Source organism: Lycorma delicatula, chromosome 6, assembly GCF_047948215.1.
Source record: "Lycorma delicatula isolate Av1 chromosome 6, ASM4794821v1, whole genome shotgun sequence".
Classification (NCBI taxonomy): Eukaryota; Metazoa; Arthropoda; class Insecta; order Hemiptera; family Fulgoridae; genus Lycorma; species Lycorma delicatula.
In genome coordinates, this window is record NC_134460.1 from 127,072,319 (window position 1) to 127,093,521 (window position 21,203).

General features: G+C 30.3%; 2 protein-coding genes across 2 annotated transcripts in view; one reads left to right on the plus strand and one right to left on the minus strand.

Moving 5' to 3' along the window:
* dup (chromatin licensing and DNA replication factor double parked) overlaps positions 1–9,447 on the minus strand; it is a 35,847-nt gene extending 26,400 nt beyond the window's left edge. The window contains exons 1-2 of the mRNA XM_075368494.1: positions 8,897–9,447; positions 6,657–6,815 (exon numbers count right to left, since the gene is read on the minus strand). Of these exons, the coding sequence (XP_075224609.1) occupies positions 6,657–6,815; positions 8,897–9,328 (591 nt within the window). The 5' untranslated portion in view covers positions 9,329–9,447. The remainder of the gene's footprint in view (positions 1–6,656; positions 6,816–8,896) is intronic.
* Positions 9,448–9,857: 410 nt separating this feature from the next.
* Positions 9,858–20,965, plus strand: LOC142326210 (uncharacterized). Its single transcript, XM_075368495.1, has 3 exons — positions 9,858–9,892; positions 12,279–13,911; positions 19,741–20,965. The coding sequence occupies exons 2-3, from the start codon at positions 13,628–13,630 to the stop codon at positions 20,738–20,740; spliced, it is 1,284 nt and encodes a 427-aa protein (XP_075224610.1). The 5' UTR covers positions 9,858–9,892; positions 12,279–13,627; the 3' UTR covers positions 20,741–20,965.
* Positions 20,966–21,203: the final 238 nt, after the last annotated feature.

A 21,203-nucleotide genomic window follows, 5' to 3' on the forward strand; every position in this document is an offset into this window, starting at 1 on the left:
AATTTTTTGTCATCTGGACCGTAGATACATTTAATTTTCTTTCATATACAAGGATTTAATATTTTCTATCGTAAAGAATCCATGGACATACAGATTTACATTAAAATTGATAACGATTTGCAACACTGGATATATCTTAGTAACATTTGATTTATATACAGATTTGCATTACAATTGGATATCTTCTCTACGTAACATTATTTCATTTATTCTATATTTAATTTTAAGATCAATAATTTTACATTATATTACAAGGTCTGTAGTATAGATCTTTCATAGCAAAGATTAGTATATTTAAGTTTGATCCACTACATCATAAGTCATTCTTTACTAATAAAATTGCATAACCTTTTATACTTACAAGGCAAATATGGTTTCTATTCGATCTAAGCTTGAAATAAATTTTAATGATGTCCTAGCACTGTACTAAGAAGACTTGTGCACCATAGAATGTAAATTACATTAATGTATCAAATAATATATAATGACACTTCAAATACAATTAAATCCAAACCTTCACAGGTTATTTATTACCTGTGAAGAAAGGTACCTTGTGAAATGTTGCCATTAAAAAATATTTTAGTGGCAACATTTCACAATGCTGATTGGTAAGAATCATTCATTATCTAATTTTATTAATGAAATTTCCTCACATGTATGATAAATTTGTATAACAAGAAGCTGCGTAGCTTCTTGTTAATACATACAAATTTATCTTGTCAAAATTGGATCTTAACACTAATTATGAAGAGAAATTATCATCAAATCAAATGTTCCCTACATTCAAATAATGAATATTAATTCAGTTTGTGTAAGGGCCAAATACTATTAATCAATGCTACTCCAAGAATCTACGTAAAGTCTGCGCAAGGAAATGTAAAACACTTAATCATATAGACAAATTTAATCCAATATTATTGGAATCGGGTAGTTGGCAAATTTCTGCATAGTTTTGCCAGAAAGTTAGGACTTCGGGCATAACTACTCATAATACATAATAATCTTCCTATTATGGGAAACAATTCATTGTTACAATCAAAATATATGCATATATAACTTTCCTTTCAAGATTCAATGTGCTGTCTTAATGTCTAGACAGCCTTCCTGCATTTGTAATTATTTCGTATTTAAATTTGCCTCATATATAAATGAATAATTTCATTTTCAAAACCACTCATTCTAATAGCTCTAATTATAGGAATGAGAAACATTTTAGCTATTATAGCAAGCACAATTGATCCTTAAGGTCTCGTTGGTTACACTACCCAGTACAGTACTGACACACTGGCTGAAGTTGACATGGATTTTATATATATAAACATATTATATATGAGCATTTATATATGAACAGTATTTTTCAATCATTGTTCTAAATCCAAGCTTGCTCCCTTGAAACAAATATTACTAGCTCTTCATCACATTAAAGAAAAACACCTTAAATAAAATTTAACAATATAAATTTTTTATAGACACAAACAACCATCATTGATAATACCAGAAATTTTCTCCTTTCATACTTTTATTCTGCACAAGAACTAAACCACTTTAAACTACGATCACAAAGTATTTTGAGATAAATAGCATTAAACATAATCAAAAAAATACTTTTTAAAGTGTTTCACTAGCCATATGCTGGTGCAGAGTCTTGCTACATGCTGGTGTGAAATTAATCATTCATTGCGACTAAAAATCCAGTATTTGTCGTAATGGAAACTGTAAGAAAACAATTTCATCAATCATTCGCAAGTGTTTTTGTTTCGATTCAATGCAAAGTACAAACACCAACAGCTTGGTCAACTACCATTCTTTAGAGTAAATCTTTCCTGACCACTTTCTGCTTGTGCAGTATTATGGCAGTCCAATATATCCCTCTTAAATTCAGTGGTGCTAAAAACATTACTAATAAATCAATATCACAGATGATTCAAACAATGCCTCTGGTAAGATAAAAATAATTCATTAATATTAAAATACTAGTTTTACTAAAATATTTCACTTTTGATGTGGTTTGTACGTCATGCTGAATCTAGTCAGAATGGATTCAGGGAGGTCAAAATTTCCATCTGAAAGCAGAAACTTTTGCAATCACAATACTTCCTCTCCTTTGTAGAAGGAAGTAGTAACAAGGAATCAATTTATTCCTGCTACTCTGCATTGTTTTGTTGCATTTTCTTATTGGTTGGCTGAACCTAAATATAAAAAAATCAAAACTATCACCTATGTTGCTGGTGGTAGGGTAATTACTTCAAAAATTCATTCATTAAATTTGGAAACAATGGTCAAAGTATTAATCTCATTAAGTGCCAATATGAATTGCATAATCTCAGTAGGAGACTTTGTACTAATTAGATGAAAGTTCCACACCCATGTACTGGAAACATGAGTGAATTATATCATGAATAATACATGAGTGAATATCATTTACAATATAGATGCATTTAGTTTCTAAAAATGTTCAACAAGGTAATATCAAACATACAAAGTATTGTAATATGAATCAGCAATGAGAAATGTTAAACATTTCACCACTGGCAATGAACAGAAAGCAAGGATAATTCAAACTGTATGTGAAGACTTAACAGATGCAGATCCACACATTAGGTAATGTCTGACCAGATAATCTTGCCTGTTATCAACTGCAGAATAACTGTATTCTCATTAATAATTTTGTACATTTGTAGTCTCTAAATGCACTTTTATTGAGCCATCAGCTGGGCATACTAAATACAAGGTGAGCAGAGCAACTGATGACAAATTTTATTTTAATGTATAGCTAGAATACGGTGATCATGTAAAAATCGTAAGACTGATCATATGTTCAAATTTGGCTCAAATTTTTCCAAATATGGGGCAATGATCAGTTTTCAAAACTCCTTTAATTTTCTTCAGAGGCATTTTAAGTGAAACTTACTTAGAACTTTCAGAAAGTTAAAATTTTTTCCTTGCTATATTATATGCTGGAGCCAGAATAACTTCTGGTTTAGAACTGTATTGTAGTATTTAGGTAAAAATACTGAGTTGTTAAATAACTCTTAATTTGGCCAATTGTTTTACTCTATACTTTTTTCTAATAGACTAATCAATAGTTGACTAGTGTACAGTAATGGAGGCTGGTGTACAGTAGGTACTCTTGTAAAATAGATGCATTTTAATGTATGTGTAAACTTTTCTTAAAGATGACATTTTTTGTTTGATGCATTGGATGGTAGAGGATGATCAGTCCTGTATGTTACCAGCTGTTGTAACAGACTTTTTCACTCTGGTATATGAAAGTTTATATTCAAAGCTTCAACAATTTACAATAATTGCATAACAATGAATTATCAACATTAAGTTATAAAAGTTTGATAGTCAACATGAAGTTATTAAATTAGTAATTTCTTTATATATCAATTATACTCAAATTATAACTTGTACATTTAATTGATATACATGAATTGTGCTATGGTGAAAATGTATGTAAATAAAAGTTTAATGCTCTATTTGGGCTGGATGATGAGTATATCATCAGCATCATAATTTAATTAAATGTTGAGGATGTATATTTGTTTTAATCCATTATGGGTAAGGAAAAATTGTTTCTTTGCTTTGCTTTGTCTGCCATTAACCTTCATTCCTCCATGAAGGATGAAGCACAGTTAAGAATTGGAACTATTGAAAAGGATCTTAAATTTAAATGCTTTAAAGGGAGAATCTTTGGGCACTTTTATTAATGAAGCATCTCTTGTAAATGCTCATGAGGTACATCAAATACAAATTAATACTTTTGAATTTAGCCAATTTTTAGCTTCAAAATTTCCCACCTACACAGGAGTTCCTTCAAAGCTTAACAATACATCCAAATCTTTCACTAATAAAATACTAAAACCTTATATTTTAAGTAGGCATTAAATTTTGAACCACTGTAATACATTTATCCCAGCGAGAAGGAAAGTTTCACATCATAGAATGAAGCCAGTTGTCAGCAGCCAACTGCGCATGAATCCATCCATCCATGCTGTCATCTTCATATCATGCCCTCCTAGAGCTTCTTTAAGTAGCTCAAACAAATGAAAATTGTAAGCCAATAGGTGCAAGCCATTTTGTATGGTAATTGAGTCTAGTGCATCTCAAATTTTGATACTGTAAGAGCTGCAGTATTGTTGTGGAGGATGGTTTTTCTGTTAATCAACTTTTGAGACCCTTGCCAGCTGCCCAGTAGTCTGGCTTTCATTGGGGCAGCCACTCGCTTATTTTGACTGGGGAGTGTTGTCCAGCACAACACATTCTATAAAGGATTTTTCATGAGGTGCAAAAAATATTTGATTGTCTACATTGTATATTTTCAATAAAGTGAAACCAAATCTCCAGCTCCAGATTTGATCTTTCAGATCAAAGAAATCAATTCTGATATTTCACCTATTTAGTATTTGTCTTAATCCTGCTGATCCTCTATATCAGCAGGATGTAGTACTCTATATAGTCATAGGCAATTCCTGGCTGGGCATGGTGGTTACAGATCTTATCTTATAAACGATCTGTGATATGATGGATCAGATCGTAACACAATATATTTTAGGCATACCTAAAAAGTTACAATCTGTAACCACCATGCCCAGCAGGAATTGCCTAACCTTTTCTCTCACATCCCACCATTCTTGTCAAGTATTCATCAACTCTTTGAGACCTGAGAATTCAGCAGATAATGCTGAATATTTGCAAATTATAATAGTTTTAGAAGAATTACAAACACATGAGAGGCTGCTTTGGTGCAGTGAGGCTGTAGACACTCCGCTCCTGGTGCCTTTGGGCATAAGCAGTAAGTAGAGTAGTTGTGGGTATGTGTATGTGTGATATATGGTGGCTGTTTGTGTCTTGTGTTTGCTTGATATGGTGGCTGTTTTGGTCTTGTTGGCTTGATTGAGTGAATGTGTATAGTTGTGTGTAGTACGTGTCCTTTAGATACTGGAATACATACACAATCATGTAACAGCTTGCAGAACCTGCTAACATACATAGAGCATGCTAAAAAAAAGTGTGCATAGAAAGCAGATTCATCCATTCATCCACATCCTTATACATTTGCCGTTTGATTGCTCTGGCCAGTGGATACATCTGGACACATGAGAGGCTTGAATAACTAATGGAATGAGAATATCTAAATCATTTGGTAACAAAACAAAGCCTTTTATGATAAGCTGAATGATCTAAGCTGAATGATCTTTATCATAATAGCTAATAGCTAAATCATAAAAGGCTTTGTTTTGTTACCAAATGATTTAGATATTCTCATTGTGACCCAAAATTACAAGTTATGCTTGTTAATACTGATTCATTACAAGTTATGCTTGTATTATGTTCCTTAATTATCTTTTATATTCTTTATGTATAATTTTGATCACAGATCTGTATTCAGTACCTAATTTATATGCAAAAATTCATGTGTTCAGGTCATGTGTATTTCTATAATATCCTTACAGTTTACTAAAAGCCTCAGACTCTTATCATAAATAAGCTGAATGATTATCACTAGCTAATAGCTAATTTATGATAGATGTCTGAGGCTTTTAGTGTAGAGGCTTTTAGTAAACTGTAAGGATATTATACAAATACACATGACCTGAACACTCATGAATTTTTGCATATAAATTAGGTACTGAATACAGATCTGTGATCAAAATTATACATAACAAAGAATATAAAAGAATATTAAGGAACATAATACAAGCATAACTTGTAATGCATCAGTATTACAAGCATAACTTGTAATTTTGAGTCACACTAATCTGTGGATAGGCCACACAAACCAGAAACTGTCACTACAGAATAAAATGCTCATCTCTTGCATCATTTTTTAAAATGTGTTGGGCAGTTGGTCAAATACAACAGTAGGGTGCTATTCCATTTGCAGACTGCACTATAAGGTTGCATTTGACCAACTGCTCATTTATTAGGCAAACAGGGAATAAGTCAATTTTTACAGTCCACTGCTGCTGTTTCTCCTGGCCTTGTGTACTGTACCAACTGTCAATGTAAATAGTCCATCCAAAAGGTCCAGTCAACTGCATCACCTGTATATAACTGTCTTTCATGCATAGTTAAATACCTTAATGCTGTATGAGCATACACACAATGGAATATGCTCTCATCTATGCACATATACTTCAGAAAGTGTAAGTATTTCTAAAATGTTAAATAACAATGTCAAATCAGAATAATAGGTTCAGCAGCACTTTATGAATTTTTCTAAACATCAGTGTCTACCCATTTTAACATTTCAGCAGTGGGTGAGCTCTGTGCTGCTACTTTTTGATATTTGTAATCAAGCAAAACCAAACAGGACCCCCATGCAGAAGTAAGCCACACCACTATATAGTTAATCACACAATTCTGGGTCTCAACACATCAGAACATCCTTTGTATAAACAATCATGCAATAAACAATGTATATAGTGTAACAATGCTTCATTAGGTTTTGTCTTGAATTAAAATTGCATAAAACATACATCATGCAATATATGAAACTGGTTAACAAACTGAATTGCGCAGAGGAACTGTATATAAAAACTGAATGTGAACTGTTTGATTTGCACAGGTTAAGTGAAAACAACTTTTTTTTATATGCATATGCACAGAATACAGATTCAAAGAAACAATAATAAAATTTTCTATATTACCTGTTTGGATTTATTTGTATTTGTTTTTGTAGGCACTGTAACATGTTGTTCCTCTGAAACCAGTATTTCATCAGTATTTTTTATATTTTCAACTGTAGACAATTTTTCCATATTACAACTCACATCCTTTTCAGTTAAACTGCAGCTGCTATCAGAGATCTAAGAAACACAAGTAACTTGGTAATTAAAGCTGCAGAAAACTGATTGGAATGTTTAAAAATCAAGAGTGTCCTCACTTATTCACTTAAATAAAATGTGGCAAATAGAAGCCAAATAAAGAATGCAATATAAACAAACCACGTGCTCCTTTCTGCAGTAGTAATTACATTATCAAAACTTTACTGCCCTTACGTAAAATGTTTCTGGCCTCTAGAATGTTGACCAAAATTCTTTGTAAAATGATGCATAATTAAAATTTTACAAAAATTGTACTTTCTGCTTTTTTTAATGCATGAGCATTAAAAGTAGTGATTTTGATTAATTCAAATTGTATAAAACTGGTGGCTCAAAAATCATCAAACTTAAAGCTCTCATGAAAACATCAAATATTAAAACTAATTTTAAAAAGTAGACTAGATATTAAAATTAGCAAAATATTAAAAAAATGAAAATACATAATACAATTTATACTTAATGATTTGGTTTAATTTTGTGGTGACATAATGGAAAACAGTCTACTCATAGGTCTCTTTTTCCTAATAGGCATCACAATATTTTAAAATTTGTTTTGTAGAGCAGATGAAAAAATGTTACACATGACCGGGCGCAGTAGCAATTTCCAAACTCTATTAATAAAAATGGTGATCCAACAAAAATTCAACTTAATATTGCATAAAAATAAGTTTTGGGCTTTATTATTCTTCCCTTCTTACCAAACAAATCATTGAAAATTAAAAGTTCTTATTTCATGTACAGAATAGAAAGTTCAGGTCTGAAATGCATGTGATAGGGCTGTACTTCTTTTTTTTTTAAATAGTTTCAGGAATATCTCCCAATTTTTAAAAATCTAATACAAATAAAAATTAAACTACTTAAAAAAAAGGAATTTTCAAGAAAATGCCTGCAGCTGATCTGTAGTCATTGTAATTAGTCAGATGGTGCCATTGAAAGGAGAAAAATTCTAACCAAACAACCTACACTTGCTAAGTGAAGGTTAGCAAATAAGCATGCAAGTTAAAGTTAAATTTGGTTAGATTATAGATTTATTATATAAATATATTTATATACAATTATTATACAGTGTACCTCCATGTGGGTGTTTCTGGAAAATTTTGGCGTATAATGAAATCATGCAGAAATACAGGTTAGGTTCTTGTTATACAGTAAATTAAAAAATGCTGTGCTTTATTTCACCACTTTATTATTGCAGTAACATTGTATTACTGTAATAATATACAGTACAATGTATGTATTTATATATATGTGTATATTTATGTACTATTTATTTTATCCTCTCAGTGGCTTCATCTAACAACTTACTAGCTACAGATCGGCTGCGGGAATCTTCTTGAAAAGTACCAAAAAATCAACAATGATTTAATTAATGAACATATATTTTAGATATTATGTTTTGGGTCTGGTTAACTATTCTTACCTTCTTGCCAAGTCATTTAGTTGTCTTATTTCATGTACAGAGATTATCATGGAAAGTTCAGGTTATCTGAAATGCATGTGATAGGGGTGTACTTTTTTTTAAGTATGAACAATGGGTATAGAATACAGCTCCAGATTATGCTCAGTTTGTAATGGGCTTTTCAAATGAACAATTTGAGGGGCAGAGGAATCATAGGGACTCAAAAAGTTCAGTAGCCTCCTAGAAGTCTAGACTCAACAAGCGAGAACTCCCTTTTGGGCATAAAAAAGAAATGCTAACCTTATAACTCAAGTTTATTGAAATTTAATAAATTAGAATAAAATAACTGACTTTTATTTGACAAGTCAGAATGCCTGTGGGTTTGTATTGCAATTGGAAACTGCTGAACCAATTTGAATAAAATTTTATTAATTTACTGATCTATTGACGTATATTCCTGACTGAATTCCTCTTTATAGTTAACTATATTATTGAAAGAGCAGCAAGACTAAAATTGAAAGTCAACTTTAATTATTTTTTACAAAACTTGAATTGCTGATTAGGTAATGTTCAGAGGAACAATTTCCATAAATAAAATATGTATTGAACTGAACTTGCAATACACTTTCTGGCTAATTATACAAATAACAAACCAGTATTTACATACCTCACAACCACCTTTTACTTCAAAAGCTGAGGTTTCCACTTTTACACTAGTTACTGGATTTCGGTTTAAAACACTAAAGGTTTTCCTGATATCTAACTGTTTTTTTCCACTATAAGAATTATTTTTATCACAGTTTTGGGCTTTCTGTTTATCATTTAGTTTCTTACTGCTTCGAACCAAAGTTTTAGCACTTGCTTTGGTCTTAGCAACATCAGAATGTTTATGATTGTAAATAAGTTTTCTGCAAACAGTTGGCTGTGTGTTATACAGCAGTTCCCCTTTGCCACTATTAAATTTAGGGCAGTCTGACACGTCGCCTTCAACATTTTCAAGAATCATCACTTTTTTGCTTGGTTGGCTAATCTTTTTTGAATCAACTGCAGGTCTTTTACGACTGTTAAAAAATTCTGTAATCGATGCCTGAACCGACATTTTGTACAATATGAATATAAAACTGAGAAATGAATGCTATAATAAAAAATACTATAATACAATAGAAATTATATAAAGTGCTGAAGCAAGCGTCCTACTTTAACCTCAAATCACGCTTAATAAACTACTTCCCCGCCAAATAAGAAATTGCGCGAACGGTGTGGATAGAATGCAGTGTTAACAACATTATGTGCATTCACTATGGTACTTCATCTCTAATATCCAAACAAGTTTTAAAACTTATTAAGATAAAAGTATCATCAGCTATTTTTCCCTTGCTATAAAAAATAATTATTGTTTGATGGTTTCAACAATAATTACATCAAAAGAAAACAAATTAATGGTATCGAGGATGGTAGAGAGGATATACTGTTCGTAAAATAAAGCAATAAGCCACAATAGAAATACTTTCAGAAAGATTAAAAAGTGAAACAAGATAATTTTCACTTTGAAATAATTTATGGGAATCACGCAAACATAAATAAACAAATATTTTATTCCAGCGAAATTACGTAGGCCATCGTTTCCATCACAACAAAATGGAGTTGGGTGTAATCCTAATTGGTTTGTATTCATTAAACAGATTTGTTCAGACTGAATTAACATTTAACAGATTATTTTTACATAATTACTGCCATATATGATATATTCAGATAAATTATTTACATTCATTTGTTAATCAAGTGAATAATTCTATTAAGTTTTTCTTCTAAACATACTTTGTTTGTTTAATTATTTAAGTTTTGTTTTCGTAGTACTTGAGTATAAGGATTTTTATTTATATGTAGCTATGTAATAAATCATGTTCGCTATAATCTGTCATTTATTCAGTAACATTAGACAAGTTAACCTTAATGTATCTAACCATTTACGTCACGTATAGTTCGGTAAACTTTTCTTTATAGAGAAAATCTATGAAGAGAATTTCCATTTATAAAATAATTTTTCTTTTAATATATAAACTTTTGTATTTATCTATTAAACTAAAAACTTATGATGATAAGCGTGAAAAGTTGAAACGTCTTGTTAATGTTTATAACTTTCATAGCATTTAATGGTGTTTGCATACAAATGACGGTTATTTGATTTATAGTTGGATAGTCTGAATAGAAAAGTGTATCGTATAGTTTTAGTTTAACGTATATTACTAGATTATTGTTTATAATTTTTTCTTGTATAAATATTAAATAAAGTTTAGTAAACACAGTTGCTGTATAATCATTATTCTTAAGGATGAGTTTAGTATTGTGTTGGTGGTTGCCTAAACAGTGTAATAAGTAATTATGTAGTAATACTGCGATCATTCAAAAGTATGTTTTGAAAATGAGCTTGAAAATGTTTGTTTTAAAGTATAAATATTGGTTAGATGGGATTAATGTAAATATTTCACTTGATGACACAAGTCATCACTGACTTGTAGTCTTCTCTTCTCATTTCATTTTCTTACTCTCACACTATGCTAAAACAGATAGTTGTACAAAAATATAACCTGTGATAAAAAATATTTTGCTTGTTATAATTGGTCTACAAATACTGTCAGTATGAAGGTGAGTCAATAATTATTCACAATGTATGTGTGTTTGTGTTCACAACACTTCTGTCCAGATTAGAAGTCAGTTTTATTGTTATAACCATAACATTGACCATGATCACTCCACTTTGAGTTTGTATCAAACAGTAGCAGCATTCAGAAATATATTTTTTGTGGCCTGAAAGTGTATAGGAGCCTGTCACAATATCAGAATAGTGTTTCTATCACAAGAGTAACTATGAATGGATTGAAAAATAAAGAAATTGTTGCACATATGTTGCGTCAAAAAAAAAGGCCTGAATGTAATTACAATAATATTGAGAATGTTACGGTTCTAAAATGCATACAAATGACTAAAAGAGTCTATGTTCTACAAATTAGCCTTGGTTCTACCAGTGAAATCATTCACTATAGACTTAATTTTCATAATGTTTATGCAAGGGTGTTTCAAAACAACTCTTGATGTTGTTTTGCCCTAAAAAATGGATTTGGACAGTAGTTAATGAAATAGGGATCTGCTACGATAATGAAGGTGATGTATTCTTGGGTAGAATTATCACTGGTGATAAAACATAACGTAAAGCAGGGGATGGAAACATCCTCAATTGCTTACCAGGAAAAAGTTCATAAGTAAACCCTTAGAAGGAAAATTTACGTAACATTTTTGAACTCACAAGGCCTATTACTAGAATATTATCGAGAAAGGGGTTTAACAATATACAGTTTGAATACAGTGAAATGCTTATTGAAAAACCGAAGCCTGCAATTCAACGTTTACTCTGAAGAAAACTTTTAAAAGACATTGTTTTTGTTCCATGGCAGTAAAGCAGATTTGCTGGTATTTTACATATGAAAGGCTATTTTATGTTGCTATAGATTAATGAATGATTTAAACTGAAATCTAAAATGACCAGCCATAGTTGCAGACAGTCTAGAAGTGGTCAACTATGAGTCTTTTCCATTTATTTTGAAGCAAAATCATTAGCATGCATTTCCAACTCACTTTCCCAGTCATTTTCATTATAAAAAGCATCAATAAATCAGTTCAATTTGTAGCTTAATTTTGAAAAATTACAGTTATTTGTTTCATTTTTATTGATATAAATTGCCTGAAGATATCTTCAGGCAGCCAAATATATATATATATACTGCAGTACATTTAAATATTAGTCACTTAGTCTGTACATCGCTTCACCTTTCATATTTAAACACTGTAATAGTAGTTTTATAATTTATTAAATGAAATGTAACCATTTATTGAAATAATTTTTATTTTAGCGAAGATCGTACAATTACAAATAGTCAAGAGGTTTATTTGTCATAGCTATTGGTCTCCATTATTATTGCATTCATTTATAATTTATGTGAAATTTGCATGTGTTTTTATAACCTAAATAATATGATATATTTTCATTTCAGGGAACAATCTAGTCGAAGTAAAAAATTAATGTTATAAGAAAGTAACTGGAACATATTGGTGTAGAAAAATATAATTTCTACAATAACAGCACTAATTATATATTTTCAGGACATGGTCAGATAAATAAAAATCTTTAATCAGTAATAGTAATTTATTCTTCGCATGAGAGTTTAATCATTGAAATGTATTATTGGTACGGTATTGGTTGCGGGTTTTATTATTTCAATCCTAGTGGTAATTATTTCTCTTGAGTGGTGATGGATGTAAATGCTAAAAGCTCTACTCATATATTCTATTACTACTTCTATTTTTTTTAAATAGATAATTCTGTCTGATCTGTGTATTTATTGGATTGGTGAACTGAACTGTATTGTACTTTCTAGTCAGTGGTGCCATTTAAAAAAAAAATCATTCTATTTCAGTTCTATATTTATGTAAAATAAACATTGCAGAACAACAAAAGTGGTGGTGTTATTTAAATAAAAGGTTGTTCAATTAACATTACATTTACAAGTATTTATAATTATTAAAATAATTAACTTTGTATATATAGATGAGCTTTGTGTATAAATTACTGTAATTTATGCGTTGTTGGTGTATGTAATAACATACAGTACTAAATCATAAATGCCAACTTTTCTAATGATGCTAGGAGATTTTTCTGAAAACTAATTTAGTTACCTTTCATTATTTTTCAATAAAATCTTGAATTATTCCTAAGCTTTCAAGCTAATCTTTTAGTCAAGGTTTAATCAAAGACAATTGTTTATGAAAGTTCAGTTTTACAGTTTCTGTCCTGTTTATTAATAGTGTTTGTATTGAGTTAACATTATGTATAAAGAGATGTTAACAACTGTTGTACATTAAACTGTTAGTAAAGCAGTTATGTGTATTAATTTAAGTAGACACAATTTCATTTAATAATTATTTATATTTTTGATGTTAATCTATTTTACTTGCAGCTAAGTTGTTAATAAATTAAAAAGAAAATAGTTTAGTTGAAAACATTAAATCTTCCAGCTTTTAATTTTGAAAAGTTGGCAAGAATGCTTAGGCCTAGCTCATTAACATATCTATTATGAAAATATCCTAATGGATCAGTTTTAGTTACTTTTTTTTTTTTTTTAACATATTCTTGCCATTTTACCAAAGCCATATTATTATAAGTTTTGAAAATAATTTACCAAAGATAATCTATTCAAAAAAAAAATTATCTATAATCATATTAGTCAATAATTAATTAGTCATAGAAAGTAGCTAAGGTAATTGAGTTTAGTCATATTAGTACAATAATAAATTAAAATTACTATATTGGTTGATTATTCAAATTATGTAACAACTTATACAAATGGGTCATAAAAAAGCAAAAGAATATACTTGTGAATATTGTAATAAAAGCTTTTCGCTGCCATATAGTTTGAAAAAGCATCTTCGAACACATACCGGTGAACGTCCATATGAATGTACAGAGTGTGGAGCAAAGTTTAGTCAGAGTGGTGGATTACGTAATCATGTTTTGGGTCTTCATAAATCGGAGGAAGTATTCATCTGTGATTACTGCAATAAAGAATTCCCTATTAAAGATAGACTGAAACTTCATCTTCGTATTCACACAGGAGAGAAGCCTTATAGGTAAATTTTGTTTATATTTATAGATAGTTGTGCATACTCACTGATTGATTATTCTTTCAGATTTTTTTTCCATAATATTAGCTGAATTAAAATACAATAAAAAAGTTATTGTATTAGAAAACAAATGTTTTCTTGGTTCCTTATAGAATTATGTACAGCTTATTTCAGAATATTTTTCTAGAGATGAAGAATGTATGTGTCTCAATACCAGTAATTTATATTGTCTGAAGTGAAATCAGATGGATTGTGTTTCTTCCACTGTTTACCTTAATAAAGCCCTGAAGAGTTTCAATTGGGTATTAAAAAAAAACTTCTGGTTATCTCTTAAATACTTAAATTTCTGAGCAGATTTGGTGTATTTATTTAAATTATTCAAAAATACTTGGAAAATAAGATATTGCAAATTGTTACATGAATATTACAATTTATTTGTTTACATGAATATTACAATTTAATTGTAATAATTGCCATGAAAAAAAAAATGTCTAAAGTTAAAATTTTATGAACCATTTGACAGAAAATATTGGGTTTTAGTAACATATTTAATCTTGTTCTTCTCTACACTGTTCTTGAAAGTTTCATTTTATTAGAATAAAACCTATAGGAATATAAATAAAATTTACAAAGTATCCTTTGTTTCTGTCTGTTTTTACTTTCCTAGCAATATGACTATGCCCATTTTATTGGAAACTTTATCTTTTCTTTACCAGTTTTTTAAACCCTTTATTAATTGAAACTAGATACATGCCAAAGTAATATTGTAAACACATATACAAAGCCTGAATGAAGGCAGAGGTGGTACCACTCTGCCAAGGAGGTTGGCTGTCAACTGACTTCCTTGCAATTTTTTTTAAATTGATCCTTATTGAAATATTAGTTCACCTGATAATACACTCATTTTAATTATATTGATATATTTACTTTTTATTTAATCTTATAATACAATAATGTAATATTAAAATTGCACTACTTGGAAAACAGGTAAAATATTTATGTTTTGTGTGGGTAATTTGACGTAATTAACTGCAAGTTTTCTTCTAATAAACTGAAACTCTATAGAACAGCATAGAAAAGAACAAAAACTTGTGGTGTAAATCTCAGTTTTTTACAGTCAGTGATTTTTAAGTAGTTATGAAAATTTTTTTGTTCGAAACCAATGTTAATGTTATATATATATATATATATATATAAACTTAAAATTATTTATTTATATGTGTGTATTGTACACAGTTTGAAAATACATACATAAAAATATGGTAATCATGTAAAAGCTTTGTGACAACAGCCAAAGTTTCCTTGAAATATTTAATTCTGGATATCTCAGAAGAACCTTTTATGAGAAAAGTGTAGTACTGGAACATGTGAAAACCAGGTGTTAAAAATGAGGAAATTAAAACTGCTGATTGTAATATTAAAAGATATACTTCTTTTTCTGTGGTACTTGATAATTCGATGTTTTGAGAGAAAGTCTGAATCACATTTTACTGTGATTACTTGTTACTGCAAAAACTATGCAGGGAAATAGCTGAGTGATGTCTGGGTTCAGATATTTAGTGTATACAGGAGTTCAAAAAAAAAAAAAATAGAATTATTTTCTGTAGGCAAGTGGGTTGAAAGTTCTGTCTTCTCCTACTAGGTTGTTTACTAGACACTCTTCCTGCTCAGTTGGTGAGGTAGCGTTTCATGAGAAACCATTGCAAGGGACAAAATGATTGTTTTCTTAAACTCTCCTTACACTCAGCGATTTTGCAATGGCAAACTTTAAGGAGCATGCACCAACATCAAGTTTCCTGTTGAAGGAAACTGTGTCAAAAACAGTTTCTGTGTTTTGAGAACTTACAGGAGGGAAGCTCTAAGCCAGGCAAGAATTTATGAGTGGCCAAATGTCACTTGAAGATGAACCCCGTTCAGGTCATTCCTCAACATCCAGAACAGATGAAAATGTTCAACAAGAGTGCGATGGCATATTTGACCATTGCTGACCAATCAATAAATTGGAGGGAATACGGGAATTTCCTGGAGATCATGCCAAAGAGTCCTAACTGAAGATTTGAACATGAGACAGGTCATGGCAATGTTTGTTATACAACTTCCTTTCAATGACCAGAGGAAGAACCCGTCTGATAATTTGCCAGAAATTGAAAGAACAGGTACAAACTGATCCAGATTTTTGTTAAAAATATAACAAGATATTAATATTTGTGTTATGACTATGATCCTGAAACAAAACAGCAGTCCACTCCGTGAAACAGCTTTATCACCCAGACTAAGAAAAAACACAGCAAGTGAAATTCATGATGGTTTGTTTTTTCAACATCAAAGGTGTCATTTATGTTGAATTTGTTCCTCAGGGTATCGTAGTGAACCAACATAACTATATGTGCGTGATGAAGCAATTGTGTGAGGCAGTGAGAAAAAACAGACTGAGTTGTGGTGATTGGGAGATTGGCTGCTTCATCATGATAACAGAACTTCTTCACAGTGTTGAAAATCAACCAGTTTTTGAACGAAACAGGATGTCAGAACATCATTCTGACTTAGTTTAACATCATATGGAAGGAAATATTGAAGCTTCATTCAGAAGTAAGGGATTTTGAAAATACAACAATAGTATAATTCATTGATCTGACTGAATTAATGAAACAGATCCTGTTTATGAAATCCTGGGTAAATAACTAATATAAAATGTGACTTCTGCAATAAATGATTTTGAACCAAAAGAAGAAAGGAAGCTGAATGGAACGTAAAAATAATCGGCCTCAGTGAAGCATTGCTGTTAAAGCGCATAAAGTGGTTTGAGGTGCAACATGTAAATATTACTTTTAAGTAAAATCTGGGATATTTATTACCTCTAACACGTTCATTGCTTTTGTGATCGAGCGGTCATGTTGCCGCCAATGTGCTGCTGTTTACTTTTGGGACTGGCTGATCTCAAGTTGACTATATTCTGGTGCTTATCTGGCAATTAGAATGCCAGTTGCGTCCTAGCTGATACTGTGGCATTGTTCATTTGAGTGTGAAGTATAATACTGTGTATTTTGTTATTCTTACCCAGTAATTTTTACATTCACTTGCACATTCATTTTATCATATTCTTCATTTATTTTTTCTTGTGTTTATTTAATTTGTGAACTTTTTTTCATAAATAGTTATACAATCATTATATTATTTATTTTAATTATATAATCATTATATTTTCATACATTATTCATTTTAATTACATAATTATTATATTTTCATTACAATTGTTTGAAAAATTTTGAGTGCTGTTCTGGAGCCACAAAAATACGTTTTCTGTCAGAAAAAATCATTTGTGTTCAGATTTTGATATAGAAAATTGCCTGGACTGATGAGATTGTAATCCTGAATTTGAATTTTGCAAATTTTATTTCATCAGACAGCGATCATTCAGATGTTGAAGATTCATGTCAGTTCAAGTTAACAATGAGTAGAGAAATAAAAGTAGAATATTTCTCATAATGTATAGTAACTATTATTTATAGATATTTAGTTGTTATAAATAACAATGTTGCCTCTGTAACTGGAGTCCAGGAAATTGAAAAAACAAGCGCTTAACTTATACATAGATGTAATAAAACAAAAAATTACTTTTTTAATAAAAATATCTATCAAGTAATTATTGTTTTGGTATTTCAAAATTGCCTTATAACACTTTTTTCCAAATTTTGTCTGCATTATTATACCATATTACTACTACACTTACAGGTGCATTATTTTAATGTGACTTTTTCTTTTAAGAAAGTACAAATTAAAAAAAAATTACTATTATTTTTTAATGTATTAAAAGTACCTATTCTGTTATACGCTACTTAAGTTGGCCCAACTAAATAATAATTGGTAATTCTTCAGTTTTAAATAAACTGGATGTATAATCTATTGGATGTTCAAAAAACAAATATTGGGGATTTAAAATTTGTTTGTCTCATGTTTGAAGTGTACAGTGTTGATTTAAGTCTTGAATCAAAGAGCAAAAATTTCAGTTGTAGTTGCATGCTTGGCCATAGATTCATTCCCTGTTTTTCCTCTTGGCAGAGCCTCTAGCAAAGTTGGCAAATCCTGAACAGAAAGCCTTCTGTGTTTTACAGTTTCTTAAATATGAATCTGTAGTTATTGTTTAGGTGTGTTTTACGGAAAGTTTAATTGTGATCCTCCAAGTGACATTAACATTCTTTGGTGGCATAATCAATTTGAAATGACTGGATGTCTGTGTAAAGAGAAGAATATGGTATGACTGAGGTGACAGAAGAAAATGTTGATCAAGTCAGGGAGTCTTTTTTGCTTAGTCGGTCGATTACGAAGGCGTGAATTAGCAACGCCAGTGTAGCATGTTTTAAGGAAATGATTACTTATGCGACCATACTATAACTGTTACAGGCTTTGAAGCCTACTGCTGTGCTTGTATCATTGTGATTGAAATGTTGCAGTACGAATATGACAACTTTCTTGATTGGATTGTGTATAGTTATGAGTCAACATTTCATTCTAGTAGAAAAGTTAACACAAGTCTTACAACGCAAAAGGTCCTACCCAAGATTAAATGTGTTTCTGTATGACATCCCAACAGAAAGTTTACAGCTATTCTTTTTCATTGAAGCAAGCATAACATAAGTTGCATATTAGAATATACTGCATAAACGGCTGGCTCATTCCTCAGTTGCAAGATGGACCTGAGAATTTTATTTTGCAATATGATAGTGGGCCTCCTCACTGGCAAAACTGTGAAATTGGTTGAGTGTAGTTTTCCCCAATTGGTGGTTTGGTCAGCATAGACCCAATGACAGCTTGATTTGCAGTGGCCTCCAAGGTTACCCTGTCTGATCCCATGTGATTTTTTCCTTTATATGAGTTATCTAAAGTATATTTGAATGTGCCTCCACTACCGGTTGTTCTACTTGATCTGTGGCACAGGATTGAAGCAACTGTTCACTTTCAGCTACTTCAGGCATGCTGGATTAAGTATGGGAAGAATTCTCCTATTGAACATTTATTTACGGAACATTTAACACGGCCCCTAAAATTGAAAATTTTTAGGGAAAACTTATTATATTAATGTTATTCTTTCATTATATCTGATTAATTACTGTAAGTCAAAGTTGAGATATTAAGTAGCTTGAAAATACCAATACTCTTTTTTGTACAACTTGTAGTGTAATTTTCCATAGTTTTTTCGAAAAATTATTGCTTTTGTAGGTCTCTATATAACATTTTAGTTTTGTCATTTTATTTTACTGATTGTAATATTATGTTGTTTCTTTTTTTTTGAACGATTTTTTTATTAGCCTTTTCCTTTTAAATATTATTTAGAACTAATCAATTTGAATCATTGTCTAAATATTATGATTTGACTTCTAAATTATACTCGCTATGAAACTATTTATTTAAATTTAATAAGTTTTTGTGAATAGAATTGTCTTTTATATAGTGAACAGAGTGAAAATCTTTACTTATAACACTAAATATCCTGAATTTAGTGATTGTGGCATCTTGTTGTATAGAAGTATGTTTGGCTCAGTAAAGAAAACTACTTCATTTTCCCTAATATGGATTGATTTTTATTCATGATGGTGGTTATGCCATTTTCAGGAATAAATTGGTTATGGTGCAATATTATTCAATTGGCATCCAACTAATCTTTGGAGTTTAAACGTTTTTACATAGTTATTATTAAACTTTCAACAGAGAAGCATAAAGTAACTAAAATATGTAACGCATAATATTAGGTTTGTTTATAAATACTTCATTTTTTGTTGTCTTTTTTGTTTTTTTAAAATAAAATATATATTACAATTTTAATGTTTGATATTTCAGCTGTGAGCACTGTGACAAAACATTTGCTAGAGGCAGTCAGCTTTCTCAGCATATGAGAACACATACTAAATTACGTCCATTCCAATGTCAAATGTGTGAATCAACATTCATTTGTCGAAATAATTTAATACATCATTTGAAAAGACATAGAGGAGAACGAGATCATGTTTGTAATATTTGTGGTAAGGCATTTGTAAGGAGAGATGGCTTGCAGAAACATTTGACCTGGTTTCATGAAAAACATCGTGCTTTTGAATGTAAAATTTGTAATAAAAAATATAAAGGTCATTTAGTACAACATATGAGAATTCATATGGAAGAAAAACCACATGCTTGTTCACAGTGTAACATGCGATTCATTCAGAAATCCCAGTTGACTGTTCATGAACGTACCCATAGTGGGATTAAACCATATCGCTGTCAGATTTGTCATATGGCTTTTGCTCATTCAACCGCATTAAAAATGCATGTACATAGACACACAGGGGAGAAACCCTTTAAGTGCCTGATTTGTCCAAATAGAGCATTCAGTCAGTTGCCACATCTTAAAAAACATATGCTCACAATTCACAAAACAGATAAACCTTATTTATGTATAGGTTGTCAAAAATATTTTAAAACAAAAAGTCAGTTATTAGATCATGAAACAACATGTAATGCGGCTGCTGAAAAGAAAAATTCAAAAGATGATTCTCAAGATACTAGTGTAATGCCATTAGAAAAAATGCGCATATTACTTGCTATTCTTTTACAAAAGATTTCAACTCCTGCAAAATTACTTGCTTTAGGTTATGGTAAAAAATTAATTGATGACGTCTTGTGTACATCAATTAAAGGTTCTGGTAGAGAAACTTGTGATGATAAAAGTTTAGATGAATCAGAACGGCTTAAGAAAAATGTTGAAATTTTACTCGATTGGACTGTTCCAAAACAATACATGGAAAAGTTCCGTAAAGAAAGACGATCAACAGAAGAACTGTTACGAGAATTAACTTCATGACGAATCATTTGCCAAGTATATTTTATTATGTGCACAAATTATTTTTGATTACTAAGATAGAAACAATGTAACATAGTATTTTTAGATATTTCATTTAATTACAGTTACTATTAAATTAATAACAATAGATCTCAAATAATTCATTGCCATTTTAGTATTTAGTACCATTAATTATGACTATTATTAGAATATTAATATAATTGAATTGATATTTTTTTTCAATTATTAATTTTTCTTGTATTTTGTTTTAAGAGGAGTTATTAAACAAGAATGCATTGTTAATCATACAGAAAGTTGTCTCCATGTTGTTTTCTTCATGAGTCACTGTTAAAAGGTGATGTTTATGTGTGTAAATAAAATTGCAATCCATTTACAGTGCAATGACACCAGCAGCATGAAGCAATTGTACAGTCAACAGTTAACAATAAGTTCTGTTTTAACAAGTCTTCTTAACACAGATGTA

Excerpts from the sequence above, each read along its gene's own strand:
- LOC142326210 (XM_075368495.1), top strand. The coding sequence starts at position 13,628 with ATGGGTCATAAAAAAGCAAAAGAATATACTTGTGAATATTGTAATAAA. Across the intron at positions 13,912-19,740 it reads ACAGGAGAGAAGCCTTATAG|CTGTGAGCACTGTGACAAAA; the intron begins GTAAATTTTGTT and ends TTGATATTTCAG.